This window comes from Erythrolamprus reginae, chromosome 8 (genome assembly GCF_031021105.1).
Source record: "Erythrolamprus reginae isolate rEryReg1 chromosome 8, rEryReg1.hap1, whole genome shotgun sequence".
NCBI classification, from domain to species: domain Eukaryota; kingdom Metazoa; phylum Chordata; class Lepidosauria; order Squamata; family Dipsadidae; genus Erythrolamprus; species Erythrolamprus reginae.
In genome coordinates this window covers 30,089,745-30,105,081 of record NC_091957.1, presented here as the reverse complement: position 1 = coordinate 30,105,081, position 15,337 = coordinate 30,089,745, and the positions used below count along the sequence as shown (strand labels likewise).

The following is a 15,337-nucleotide window of genomic DNA, read 5'->3' as shown; positions in this document are numbered from 1 at the left end:
TTTTTAATATCACCGTCTGTAATAGCCATGAAAATAACCAAATAGACATTATGTTTAATGGATGTGAATAATTTAATTGAGTATTCTTTCTTTTTTCTTTTTTTATGTGTGGATGTACAATTGTTTGTCTTAACTGTTTATATGTTTTGTTATTAAAGTATATATTTCAATAAAAACTATTTTTTTTAAAAAAAAGAAAATATAGCATCCTTGGTAAGAATTGAGGAGTGGCTCAATTCAGTGGCTCCTCCAGCCACTGAAATGGCTGTAGGAGCTCCTATTCTTCTCCAGAATATAACGATGGAGGTCCTGATTAGCTAAAAGGACAGGGTACAATTAAATAGTATCAGTAAGGCCCCATATACAGACATACCTCCTTTCCGTAGCAAGTAGATCGGAACAACATAGAGCATGACATGTTGAATGTAATAAATCTCCATTTCAAAAGGTAGCTGCAAAAAAAAAAAAGAAGGAACAGATTTATAAATATAGGCTGGTGTGCACACAGCTCCGAGTAATTTTCCTTGACTATGTGTTCAAATTGGATTCAATTTCAGGTCAGTTGTGTAAAACTGCAGGTATTCCTCAACTTACAACAATTAATTTAGTGACCGTACAAAATTATAACGGCACTGAAAAAAGTAACTTACGAACGTTTTTCCACATTTACGACCATTGGTTCATCCCTATTGGTCACCTGATCAAAATTTGGGTGCTTGTCAATGATTCATATTTATGACAGCTGGAGTATTCTGGGGTCACGTGATCATTTTTTGTGGCCTTGATTTCAAGCAAAGTCAATGAGGAGGGTAGATTCATTGAAGGGCTGTGTTACTAACTGAAGAACTGCAATGATTCACTTAACAACTGTTCTGTCTGGGTTCCCCCAGACCTCAACACCAACTGAAAAAACAGCCAGACACTCTGGTAAAAGCCAAAAGTATTTTATAGCTGGAAAAAATAAGCACAAAGGAAAACCTGTCTTCACAACAGACAGGCTATAATACGTTACAGCAGGGTCCTGATGTCCAGTCAATACCACAAGCTTCTTGCTGGCACCCCCCCCCCCCCAAGGTTTCAATAGTCCAAGGCACAAACCAGGATTGTAAGCCACCAAAGTTCACAGACAGGTCTCACGAATCTCCAAGATAAAACTCCACAAGCCAGGAAGGGTGGGTCCGCCTTTTATCCTTTCCCAAGAGCACCACACCCAAACCCAGCTGTGACCTCTAATGCTGGAAATACTTAGCCAATTGAGTCCGTCTCTGATTAGCTCTCCTTTGTCGCATATCTATGATGTCTTGAGCATTTTCCCCTAAGGAATCCAGGCTGCTTGCTGGGGAGAGCTCCCCCTGGTGGGACTCTGGCTGTCCTTCTTCTTCAGCCTGGGATTCCTCGTCAGTCTGCACCTCCTGTTCCTCAGCCTCTCCCTCTGAGCTGGAAACCGACAGAAGGTCAGCCATTCCCGGAGGGGTCCCAGACTGAACCACAACAACAACCAAGGCATAAAAAGTCATAAAATGAGACAAAATTCACTTAGCAACAAAAATCTGGTGTTCAACTGTGGCCTTAAGTCGAGGGTTACCTGCATTGCATGCTTCTAGAGCAGTGTTTCTCAATTACTTTTTGTTACGACCCCCCTAAGAAGAAGTAAACATTTCGTGGCCCCTCAATTCTCCACCGGGACAATTGTGTGCAATATTCAGCACATTTCAGCTGAAAAAACTCAAGCGGCTTATCAGTGTGACTGGGGTGTAATGTGTTTAAGTGACGCCTTAATTTATTTGGCTTCATGTTGTCTGCTGCCAACATTTTTAGACACATTAAACATACCGGTCTTGCCTCGTCTCCCACCATAGTGACAATGAAACCAAGCGCTACATACAGTTTGTCATATTTCCTCACCTTAGCTTTCAGGAGGCTTATGTTTGTTTCACTATCTCTGTCTCTCTCCTCCTTTCTTTTCATCCCTGTTAAATATTTTTCCATGGTTCTCTTAAGGGTTTATTATATGCACTTCATATCACCTACTCTGTGCTGTGTGCTATTGCTTGGTGTGAAAAAACCCTACTCCCTGCAGCAAAAAAAGCAGGTTCCCTGGAGTCACGCGCCCCCTCCTGGCATTGCTCCGAGCCCCCCCAGGGGGTCCACCCCACTATTTGAGAAGCACTGCTCTAGAGGAAAGATCAGGACAGCTGTACGCCTATTTCCCAAAGTTTGTAAGATGGCTCAAATGAACAGGCTTGACAAGTTGCATCCATAATCAGAACTGCAGAAAAAACAATTGCTGCCAACCTGCCTTCCATTGAGGACCTGTATACTGCACGAGTCAAAAAGAGGGCGGGGAAAATATTGACTGACCCCTCGCATCCTGGACACAAACTGTTTAAACTCCTACCCTCAAAACGTCGCTACAGAGCACTGAACACCAAGACAACTAGACACAAGAACAGTTTTTCCCGAACGCCATCACTCTACTAAACAAATAATTCCCTCAACACTGTCAGACTTTCTACTAAATCTGCACTTCTATTCTACTAATTTTTCTCATCATTCCTATCACCCATTTCCTCCCACTTAGGACTGTAAGACTGTAACTTGTTGCTTGTATCCTAAGACTTTTATTGAGATTATTTCTTCATTGCTTATTTGACCCCTATGACAATCATTAAGTGTTGTACCACATGATTCTTGACAAATGTATCTTTTTCTTTTATATACACTGAAGAGCATATGCACTAAGACATTCTATTCTATTCTATTATTAACCATCTTCCCCAAATACTTTTTAATCCAGTCAAATGTCCTTATTGGTGGTTCTCAGTGTAATTCCAGTATGGGATCCCATCATCTGAGTCAAAGGACCAACTCCCTGGGAAAAGTTGAAGCCTCCCTCATTTTCTCTACGAGGGGCTACTATCCCAAGAGCCATTGCAAAGGATGTTTTCCTCTTGGTAGGCGTTACTTAAATACAGACTTGGAAAGTCAAGAGCAGCCAGAGTGGTAGGAGGGAAACTTTGAAGAGTAATGAATACAAAACTGGAATGCTGAAAGCCTATCATGACATGGTCACAAACCCAGAGAACTATTGTCAAGGTTCCAGGTAGCATCCAACCTAAATCAGAGTCCGAGGCAAAGTACTCCTCAAAGTTCCAATTTATTGCTTGAGCCATCCTGGCACCCACACTGGGAAACCTGAATCTGAGTTTCCCACCCAGTTGAAAGTTCACATCCCTTGTCCCTCACCCACAAACTTGTCATGTTGCCCACTTAGATTGTGCCATTGTGGCCAGTCCTCCTTCCGCTTCCACCCAGGTGGGTAGACATGGGATGGCCTTGAACCCCTCGAAATAATGCTTTGTGGCTGCATCTGTTCCCTCCTGAAAACCACCACTCCCAAGTTCCCATAAACATCAGGTCTCCTATGGATAGTGTAGCAAGCCGTTAATTTATCACCCACTTCTGCATGACAACTATTCATTTTCATCAGGTTGTCTCTGCTGTCACAAATTTTTTTGTCAGTTGCTCAACAGAAAACATTTCCACCAACAAATGCCCTGTAATATCACCCAGGCTTCAAATAACATTCTTTGGTATGAAAATGTTGGCATACAGCCATTCATTTAGTGATTGTTCAAAGATGAGCCGGGGTGGTGCAGCAGGTAGAGTGCTGTACTGCAGGCCACTGAAGCTGACTGTTCAAATCTCATCACCGGCTCAAGGTTGACTCAGCCTTCCATCCTTCCAAGGTGGGTAAAATGAGGACCTGGATTGTGGGGGCAATAGCCTAGCTCTGTTAAAAAAGTGCTATTGCTAACATGTTGTAAGCCGCCCTGAGTCTAAGGAGAAGGGCGGCATAAAAATCAAATCAATCAATCAAACAATCAATCAATAAATAAATAAATTACAACAGCGCTTGGGAAAAAGTTTACTTATGACTGGTCCTCACACTTATGCCTGTTGCAGTATCTGCATGGCCATATGATTAAGGAAAGGCTACGTTTCCTTGGTAAACCAAACTCAAGAACCACCAACACCTTTCATAAATCAGGTCATTAACATTAAAAGCAACAATCCCATTTATGATCAAACGAAAAGGAAGATGACATCATCAACAGACTCCATTTATTACAACATTTTGACAAAAGAGTTATTACCTGGATCAAATATTGGCGCCATAAATATTGTGACATAATCAAGCTTCACCGCAACCAAATTAGGAACATTAAATTGGATACAAGAAACAACTCAGCTATTTTACTATAACCCAAAAGTATCTATCTCTAGTGTATGATGACCTCTTTTGGAATAAGCTTTTAGAAGCTGGAAACTTTGACATTTAAAAATATCAACTGTATACAAACACAGTCCATTAAAATATCTGTCCATACTCCATTTTCCTATCATATTCATTTCATTTCCACAATGAACTCCTTGTTTAGATTTAGTTTAGGCTTAAATGTATAGGGCAGTGATGGCAAACCTTTTTGGGTGCGCGTGCCAAAAGGTTGTGTGTATACTAACAAGCACACACGTGGCCACACCTATCTCCTCCCCCCACGCATGCGCCCCTTCGTACTGCCCCTGTCCATGCGCACAATCCCCCTGCTGTCCCCTCGCATGGCACAGGCCTCACTGAAGCCTGGGACTGTGAAAAAAATCACCCAACAGGGAAACCAGAAGTTTGGAAAAACGGTTTGCCCCTTGTGCTGTTTTTCACACTCTGGAGCCTTCAGGGAAGTTTCCTGAAACCCCAGAGTGTGAAAAACAGCACAAGGGGCAAACCGGAAGTCTGTTTTTCCAAACTTCCAAACACGTTGGGCAGTTTTTTGCACACAGGGGCTTCAGAGGGAGAAACGGCCTTTCCTAAGGCCAAAAATCAGCTGGTTAGCGCACACATGCACACTGGAGCTGACATTGGGCAATGCCACATGTGCCCTCTGATATGGCTCCATGTGCCACCGGTGGCATGCATACCATAGGTTCACCATCACAGGTATAGGGAAGCAACCAGTTCTTCATAGCCTCTTAAAACCTTAAGGTTTCAGGCGGCTATGAAGAACTGGTTGCTCCCCTATACATTTGAGGTTGAGCAAACTGCTACTTGAATTTTATTGTTCTTTTTTTAAAAACAGAGAGACTTCTGCAATCTTGGACATTAATTATTTGGACTGCTGATTATCTTTTTCTGGTGCTTTTAATCTCGCAGGCCACCCAAAGTTATTGCCAAAATGTGAGCAGCCAGACAAATGAAATGAAATAAATCAGTAAATAAATGTTGCAAGCTTTTAAAAAGAAGAAGGGAAGTATCAAAGGCTATTTATCTTGAGCTCCATCCAGCCTCATATTAGAGAATATTGGCATGTGAATCTGCGTGGGACTCAAGCCCAGCTCTATCTTTAACTGTGGAAACTTGTTGGGTAACTTTAGATCAGTTCCCATCTACCCACCTCAGCCCAATGTGACCTGCCAGGGTGCTTGCTATGCGAAAATTGCACAGAGAAATATGTAACTTACCTGGAGAGAGTAAATAAAAGACAGGAGAGGAAAGCTAGCAAATAGTAAGTAAGCAAGAAAATATACAAAGGACAGGTTGCTTGACATTGACCACTGCTTTCATTCCTAAGAATTTAAATCTGTTTTTCAAACTTGGCAACTTTAAGATGTTCAACTCCCAGAATACCCCAGCCAGCCATACTTTCTGGGAGTTGAAGTCCAGACATCTTAAATATTGCCATGTTTGAAAAACTCTGCTCTAAATCTTTATTTATTTATTTATTTATTTATTTATTTATTTATTTATTTATTTAGTTAGTTAGTTAGTTAGTTAGTTAGTTAGTTAGTTAGTTAGTTAGTTAGTTATTTTTCATTTATTAATCAGATTTCTATGCTGCCCTTTTCTTGGGAATTAGAGCGGCTCACAACAAAGAATACAAGGCATGAAGAAATCTAATATTTAAATGTGCTAAAAACTCGCTACTAAAAAACATAAAAAATTGATTTACGTTAATTCTAAAATCCTCTACACATTTAAAAAGCAGACATCCACATTCATCGTCATTATTCTTCATTCATGGGCCAGGAGTATCCAAAGTGCTTAGTGCCCCCAGACCTTTCGACAGAGATGTGTTTTCAGAGCTTTGCCAAAGACTGGGAAGCTGGGGGCGGTGCAAATCTCCAGGGGGAGTTGATTCCAGAGGGCCGGGGCCACCACAGAGAAGGTTTTCCCCCTCGGCTCCACCAGACAGCACTGCTGGAGAAGGTCAACTCTGTGGGACCTAATCAGTCACTGGATGCATAAGGCAGAAGACAAAGGTAACCATTTGATTGCTAAGCAAATGGGTTTTCTCCAATGCAGTATTATGCAATTCTGAATTCTTGGCCAAAAGAAAGGACTCCTGTACTTTTATATACAATACAATAAAAACCACTACACACCAGTACTGCATTTTATCAGGTCTCCACCCAACCATACAGGAATCCTAGTTTGTGTCAAACTAAAAGGAGTGGAAATGATAGCTGCCGATTATTGGCCCAAGAACTTTATTTTACAATGTTGAGCCTTCTTAGCAGGAAGATGATGTCAACATTTTCCTGTATGTACCAGGGTGGGACAGTTCAGAGAAATTCGGAATACAAGCTTGCACACAACCGGCAGCTCAGCTCAGCCAGGTCAGCTTAACCTGATCCTTAGCTAGCATTTAAGTAACGTGCTGGATGATCAGTGTTTATTTTATTTTATTTGTTTGTTTGTCAAACAAGTATAAAATTAAAGTTTGTATTAACATAACAAAGTAGAAAATAGTGATAAAAATGATAACACTATGTAACACAAATTTTGTTCCCAGCTTTTAAATGTTATATTCCAATTGCTTATGTCTAAAACAAATTAAAAATTGCTTACATTCATCATAAACTTCGGCAATGAAAATTATGCATTTTTACTATAGAAATAGATGATTTTGCATCTTCTCATTTATACAGTCAGACTAAGAGCACTATATGCATTGCAAATTTACACAGATTATCAAAAACTGTTCAGGTGTGTGGTTTTCCGAGATTTACGACTATACTGCAAATCAACTTCACAAATCAATCCCCAAATATCAAGCCCATCATGTTTTCCTTATATTGTCCTTGGTAATGGCGTTCAAAGTTCATAATGTCCTGGTGAAAGCACTCGCCTTGCTCCTCTGAATAAGCACCATGTTCTCTTTGAACTTATCAAGATGAGCATCAAGGATATGGATTTTGAGTGACATCCTGCAGCCCATTGCAGCATAGTTCTTTATCAGAGTCTGAACCAGTTGTACATTGTTTTCATCTTTATGATTGCCTAGGAAGCAGCGAACCACTGCGACAAAACTATTCCAAGCTGCTGTCTCCTTCCAATTCATCTTCTTGGGAAATTCACTGCACTCTATCATCTTCTTGATTTGTGGTCCGACGAAGACACCAGCTTTGATCTTTGCTTCAGACAGCTTAGGGAAAAGATCTTGGAGGTAATTGAAAGCTCTCGACTCCTTATCTAGAGCCCTGACAAATATTTTTTTTTAATAAAACTTTATTGAATTTTCATTAAAAGACAAACATGACGTACATACATATAACAACTATTTGGGGTTACAATTACCCCACTTGTTTTTGAAGTCTCGCTAATACTGAAAAAAAAGGTTCACTCTTAACTTATAAGATTAATAGAATAGAATAGAATAGAATAGAATAGAATAGATTTTTTATTGGCCAAGTGTGATTGGACACACAAGGAATTTGTCTTGGTGCATATGCTCTCAGCGTACATAAAATAAAATATACATTTGTCAAGAATCATATGGTACAACACTTAATGATTGTCATAGGGGTCAAATAAGCAATGAAGAAGCAATATTAATAAAAATCTTTTTTTTTCCAATATTTTTTTATTAATTTTCTTAAAATAACACACAGACTTACAAACATTCAACATAAAATGTGGGGATGTATCTTTCCCGCTTCTCTCAAAAGTATAAATGCAGATACAGAAAAAGGAATACATAGTTAAATGCATAGTTCAATACTACTCATACAAAATATCTAATAAGGAAAAAGTGATATTATAAAAAAGAAAGATAGTTATAACTAATATAAAACCAAACAATCTTATCAATTCTATGTATATAAACTAATTCTAATATTATTCTTAATAAAAGAAAAAGAAAGATTTAAACCAAAACATCTATACTTATTATTAATCTTCTGTTGTTGTTTTTTTCTTATCTATCCATACATAAACATTGTTCCATGTTTCATAAAATTTCGTTTCTTCTTGATAATTTAAGCGTCTTGTCATCATATCCATCTCCGCGCAATCTAATATTTTTGTGATAACTTCCTCTTCTTTGGGGATATTTTCCCCTTTCCAATTTTGCGCGTAAATAATCCTTGCCGCTGTAAAAATATGTATAATTAAGTACAAAATTTCTTTTTTGTAATTTTGGTTAGTAATTCCTAGTAAACAGAACTCTGGGGTAATTTCTATGTTTTGCTTTGTAATCTCTTTTGTCATTTTCTCTATCATTCTCCAGTACATTTTAGCTTTATTACATGTCCACCATTGGTGGTAGTAGGATCCTATTTCTTTCTTACATTTTCAACACAAAGGTGATGTCTTGGGAAACATTTTTGCTATTCTACTTGGTGGGAGATGCCATCTATAGAACATTTTAATTTGATTCTCTTTTAAAGAAACTGATTTTGTCATCTTCCAATTGTGCATCCAAACTTTCTCCCATGTGTCTAAATCTATTTCTTTGCCTATATTTCTACACCACAGTATCATACTATCTTTTAATGTTAAATCAATATTCTTGTGAGCAATCAAGTATTTGTATATTTTCCCAATTACCCTGTTTTGATTTTTAGTAATTAAATCACTTAATAGATTTTTATTTTTATTAAATATATAAAGTATGTATACTGTCTTTCTGGTATCTAGATCTAATCTGTGCATAGTGCCACCAATCGATTTGTATCCCTTCATCTTGTAATTTAATTCTAGTTTTTAATTTCATTTGATCATCTAACAAATCTTTATATCTTATTATTCTTGTATCCTTAATAGAATTTGGATGTATTATTGCTTCTAATGGGGCAACCCAGTCCGGAATTGTTAAGAAGTGGTTTTTCTTTATGTCTTTCCATACATCAAATAAGTATTTTCTTAGTGTATGTCTTTTAAAATAAGAATGATTTTTGTCTTTATCATACCATACAAAGGCATGCCAGCCAAGCATAAGATCATGTCCTTCTAATTTTAATGTTCTCGTATCCGATAAGGTTATCCAATTTTTAATCCATGTTAAGGCGGCTGCCTGGTAATATAATTTCCAAATCTTAGGATATAAGCAACAAGTTACAATCATACAGTCAACATGGGAGGAAATGGGTGAAAGGAATTATGAGAAAAACTAGTAGAATAGAAGTGCAGATTTAGTAGAAAGTCTGACAGTGTTGAGGGAATTATTTGTTTAGTAGAGTGATGGCGTTCGGAAAAAAACTGTTCTTGTGTCTAGTTGTCTTGGTGTGCAGTGCTCTGTAGCGACGTTTTGAGGGTAGGAGTTGAAACAATTTGTGTCCAGGATGTGAGGGGTCAGTCAATATTTTCCCCGCCCTCTTTTTGACTCGTGCAGTATACAGGTCCTCAATGGAAGGCAGGTTGGCAGCAATTGTTTTTTCTGCAGTTCTGATTATCCTCTGAAGTCTGTGTCGATCCTGTTGGGTTGCAGCACCAAACCAGACAGTTATAGAGGTGCAGATGACAGACTCAATGATTCCTCTGTAGAACTGTATCAGCAGCTCCTTGGGCAGTTTGAGCTTCCTGAGTTGGTGCAGAAAGAACATTCTTTGTTGTGCTTTTTTGATGATGTTTTTGATGTTAGGTGACCATTTTAGGTCTTGAGATATGATAGAACCTAGAAATTTGAAGGTCTCTACTGTTGATACTGTGTTGTCTAGTATTGTGAGAGGTGGAAGGGTGGAAGGGTTTCTCTTAAAGTCTACCACCATTTCTACGGTTTTGAGTGTGTTCAGTTCTAGATTGTTCTGGTCACACCACAAGGATAGTTGTTCAACTTCCCGTCTGTATGCGGATTCATCATTGTCTCGAATAAGTCCGATCTGTTGTATCATCTGCAAACTTCAGTAGTTTAACAGATGGATCGTTTGAGATGCAGTCATTAGTGTATAGAGAGAAGAGAAGTGGTGAGAGTACACAGCCTTGGGGGGCACCTGTGCTAATTGTACATGTATCTGATGTGATTTTTCCTAGCTTCACCTGCTGCTTCCTGTCTGTTAATAAATATAATAAATTAAATATAAAGAAAAAATTTTGTTATTATATCCTTATTTCGTGTAAAGTTAACAAAATAGAACTATTTTTAATATCCATATATTTTGTTTTTTCTCTTTTACTTAACCATATATACAATTTATTCCAAATCTCATAAAATTCTGATTCATCATGGTTATTTAACCGCCTTGTCATCATATCCATTTCGGCACACTCTATAATTTTATTTATTACATCATCTTCCTCGTGGATATCTCCTCCCTTCCAATTCTGTGCAAATACTATTCTAGCTGCTGTTAAAATATGAATAATTTTAAAAATATCCTTTTAAAATTTTTGATTCGTTATACCCAATTTAAAAAATTCTGGCGTTTTCTTAATATCTTGTAAAGTAATTTCTTTTATCCACTTTTCTATTGTATTCCAATACGACTTAATTTTTTGGCAAGTCCACCACTGATGATAAAAAGAACCTATTTCTCGCTTGCATTTCCAACAATTTGGGGACATGTTAGGAAACATTTTTGCTATTCTATTTGGTGGCAAGTGCCACCTATAAAACATCTTAATTTGGTTTTCTTTTAATGAGACTGATTTTGTCATTTCCAATTAAATGTCCAGACTTTCTCCCACGTTTGTAAATCGATCTCTCTTCCTAAATTTTTGCACCAGCTTATCATATTATCTTTTAACGTCTGGTCTATATTTTCATAATCTATCAGGTATTTATATGCTTTCCCTATTAATTTACTTGTTTTATGAGCCCCAACGTGATGTGTAGTGGTGGCATCAGCAACTTGCATGGGTCCACAAGTGGCTCCCAATTTACATTGTTCTTCCCCACAATGAACTCTGTCCGCTGAGGCCAGTCCCGCCTGTGGTAGTGCGCTTCAGTATCCCAGCTGTCCCAAAGGCAAATAAACCAAGGATACTTAGTAAAACCACCTTGGAGGCCCATCAGGAATGACACCATTTTGAAATCTCCGATAACTTCCCAGCCATACTCATCATACTTCAAGGCACCTAGCAACATCTTGACACTGGTGAATTCCTCTTTCAGGTGCACCGAGTGAGCTACAGGAAGAGATGGATACTTGTTCCCATTGTGAAGCAGCACAGCTTTGAGGCTCTTGCATGAGTTGTCTATGAAGAGGCGCCACTCATTCGGGTTACAGGTGATACCTATAGCCTCGAATAGACCGGCCACATTGTTGCAGAAGCACAGTCCATCTTGATGACTGAAGAAGATGGAAAAAACTTGGTGACGCTTCCTCTGATCTGTGACTTGGATGCTTTAATCTAATAAGTTCCATTGCTTTAGCCTTGATGTCAGAAGCTCAGCATTGGACTTGGTGAGACCAAGGTCTCTGATTAGATCGTTAAGGTGTTTATGGTTAGGGTAGTATGGTTTCTGCTCCTCACCTGCATATGAAGAGAAATTGTGATCTTCAACGTCTTCCATGGTGTCTGACCTGCTACTTTCTTTTGAAGGTGGTATAGCTCTGTCTGGAGGTGTTGGTACATGAAGTTCAGGGCAATGTGGTACTGGGGCAATAGATGAAGGAATGTCAGGATATGTTACAGGCGGTGCATTTTTGCCAGTGCAACGTTTGGAAGGGTCCACCATGCAGAAGTAGCAATTTGTTGAGTAATCAGTCAGTTCACACCAAATTCATGGGATAGCAAAATGCATGGCTCTCTAAAAGTATTTGCTCACAAATACACCTTTGTGTGGAAGAGGGACACATTTGTCTATACAAATGCCTACATCGGAAAAGGGTGGTAGGAGCGTCTGAGCAAACATTAACAAAAATATGAAGGTGACAAATGGAAGAATTGAAAAAAAAGGAGACAGGAAAACTGATCATTTTGTTCCCTTCTAATCTGCTGGGCCGGCTCAGATTCCCAAGAGCCGAGAGAATTTGCTGTAGGTCGAAATAGAAATGTTGGAGGTCAGACTGTAGAAGCCAAATGTTGCTAATATTTCATCCGAGCAATGTCACTATATCTCCTGTTGAAGCATCAGCAAGCATTTTAAATACAAAACAGCCCAAATAAAAATATATACCTGGTCCTCGGCTTACGACCACAGTGGAGCCCAAAATGTGTTGCTAAGAGAGACATGAATTTTGCTCCATTTTATGACCTTTCTTGCCGCGATTGTTAAAGTGAATCGCTGCAGTTGGAAAGTAAATAACCCAGTTGTTAAGTGAATCTGGCTTCTCCATTGACCTTTGCTTGTCAAAAGATCGCAAAATGCAATCACATGACCTTGAGAATGCAGCAACGGTCATAAATAGGAACAGTTGCCCAGTGCCTGAATTTTGATCATCGGGGGCAGATTGCCATTACTGCTGCTATTGGTGCGCTGCGCACACAGCTTCCCTTGTCTTGCATGTGTGCTTCCCCAGTGTGTTTTTCCTTCTGCACATGCACAGGAAGCAAAACCACACAGAAATATTGTGAAGGGACACGTGTGCGATAGATATTTTGGCTTTTGTTTTGCTCCTGCGCACAAGTGGAAACAAAAAAATTGCCTAAATCTCTCTCTCGTGCGTGTCCCCTCACGAGATTTTGCTTCTGCGCACGTGCATGGAGCAAAAAATACAAAAGATTGGGAGGGGGAGATGGTGGTGCTCCTAGGACTGCCAACGGAGCGGTTGCTACCGGTGCACAGTTCTTTACCACAACAGTAGCAACCCACTACTGGTGGCCACGGGGGTTCTTGCAAAGGTTGTTAACTGAGAAAAGCTATTGTGAGTCACATTTTTCAGTGCTGTTGTAACTCTGAACGGTCGACTACTTGTTTTAAACCTGACTGGTTATACAGTCACATCTGCTCTTGTTTGGGCAAGACGTTTTCGAAGGGACTTCCTTAAGCGTGTAAAACACTGGCTTCCACACCCAGAGGATTTGGGCTCAAATTAAAGCCATTCCACAGGAAGAAAAAAAAAGTGGGATTAGGAAGAAAGAAACGGGGGCTGATCCAGCCTGTACTTTATTTGAGGAGATTTGGGGAGATTAAGTAGCTCAATTACCCAGGCGAATCTTGGCAAGGCAGCACCGCCACATGCCATGTTCTCAGCTCAGGAAGATGTTTCTTTGTGTGGTTGGGACAAAGGCAGAATATCGTCCAAGCAGATTCCAAAGCAGAGATATATGTCAGGATTAGTACTTGTCCTGAGGTAATATTTCATTCATAGGAGGAAGACTGTAATTGCTGCAGATGGAAAGGATTAAGCTACAACCTGATTGGCTTAGAAATGTATAAACAGTAATGAACCTTTGCATAGGTGTGGTTTGTTGTGGTTTCGTTGTGGTTGGTTAGTAGTGGTTCGTGGCTTGTGATTCGTGTAGTTAGTAGTCTGTAGTAAGTGTGGTGATTTATATAGAGTAAGATAGTAAATATATATTTTTGATACAAAGGAGAGTAAAACACCTTCAAAAGAATTCCTGCTGCATTGTCTTCATTCTTCAAAGACTTTAGTTCTTGATATGTTCATCCAGTTCCTGGTACGGTCACCCAGTAGCTTCCTAGCAGCCTTCTTTCCAGCTGGATCCCCCAGGTGAGGCACACTCTGGGAGGCAGTCATCCCAAAAAAGAGAGTGACGGTAATTGGGACCGGTAACTTAGTGACGGTTATTGGGACCAGAATTTCCCCTTCTTAAGCAATGCAGTTGTAAAGTGTGACATCATGAAGCCACACCACAGCCACCACAACTCCTGGGTTTTGTCTGTTTCACACTATCATTAAAATCTAATGACAGTTAGTACAACCAATCGGTGGAACAGTTTGGCTTCCGAAGCTGTGGATGCATCACTAGAGGTTTTGAAGAAGATGCTGGAAAGCCATTTTGGCTGAAATGTATAGGGCAGTGATGGAGAACCTTTTTTGGTTCATGTGCCAAAAGGACACGTGTGTGTGTTTTAGCACGTGCGCACGTGCCCATATCCATTTTCTCCACCCCATGCATGCGCACCCCCCACACTACCCCTGTGCACAATCCCCCCCCCCCCCATCGCCATGCTTGTGCACAGCACTAAAGCCTGGGACAGTGAAAAAATGGCCAAATGGCCAAACTGGAAGTTCAGAAAAACGGACTTCCGGCTTCCTTGTTGTGCTGTTTTTTTGCACTCCGAGGCTTCAGGAAGCTTCCCTGAAGCCTCTGGAGTACAAAAAACCATTTTTTAAAACTTCCAGTTTACCCATTGGGTGGGTTTTTTGCACTCCAGGACTTCGGGGAAACTTTCCTGACACCTCCGGAGTGGAAAACGGCCTTTCACAAGGTTGAAAATCAGCTGGCTAGTGCACGTATGCACGCTGGAGCTGACATAGGGCAGTGGCTTGCATGCCCTCCAATATGGCTCTGCATACCACCTGTGGCACACATGCCATTGGTTCGCCACCACAAGTATAGGGTCTCTTGCATGAGCAGGGAATTGGGACTAGAAGACCTCCAAGGTCCCTTCCAACTGTTATTCTGTTACATTGTGTGAAGGCTTGAGCAAGAAAGCAAAAAAAGGTACACAACCCATAGATCGCTCTGGTGGGACCTGAGATAAATCAGACTCACATAGTGACATACTGATGGCAGCAATAACACATGAAGGCATTCTTGCCCGGTTGTCGCACCACTTTAATTATTGTGATAATAGGTCAACTTGATATACTGCTCTGCAATGAAGCAGAAAACTCCGCATTTTAACAAGTGCACCTCAACTTTGACAAAATAATGCTCATCATCTCCCAAAACAATTAATGCAGAAGGGATGCATCACGTTTTCTAAAATCAAAGCCAAGCTAATCTTCTCTGTATTGTCATTTTGGGTTGTGTGGGTGAGTGGATGGGGCAATGAATGGAAAGCTCAGCGACCCATAATAAAGTTTGACTTATAACTAATATCAGAGCCAGCAGTTTAAGGGAGGAGTACTGTATTAGAATTAATTACAAGTTACAACAGGCAGCCGGGGTTACAGCTATTAGGCCTTCTCACAGTGTTGTGTTTGA

At 39.9% G+C, this 15,337-nt stretch overlaps 1 protein-coding gene across 4 annotated transcripts in view; it reads right to left on the bottom strand.

Moving 5' to 3' along the window:
- TMEM164 (transmembrane protein 164) overlaps positions 1–15,337 on the bottom strand; it is a 64,187-nt gene that overhangs the window by 23,050 nt on the left and 25,800 nt on the right. For all 4 annotated transcript variants that reach the window (XM_070759551.1, XM_070759552.1, XM_070759549.1 and 1 more), the window contains exon 5: positions 374–452. In XM_070759551.1, the coding sequence (XP_070615652.1) occupies positions 374–452 (79 nt within the window). The remainder of the gene's footprint in view (positions 1–373; positions 453–15,337) is intronic.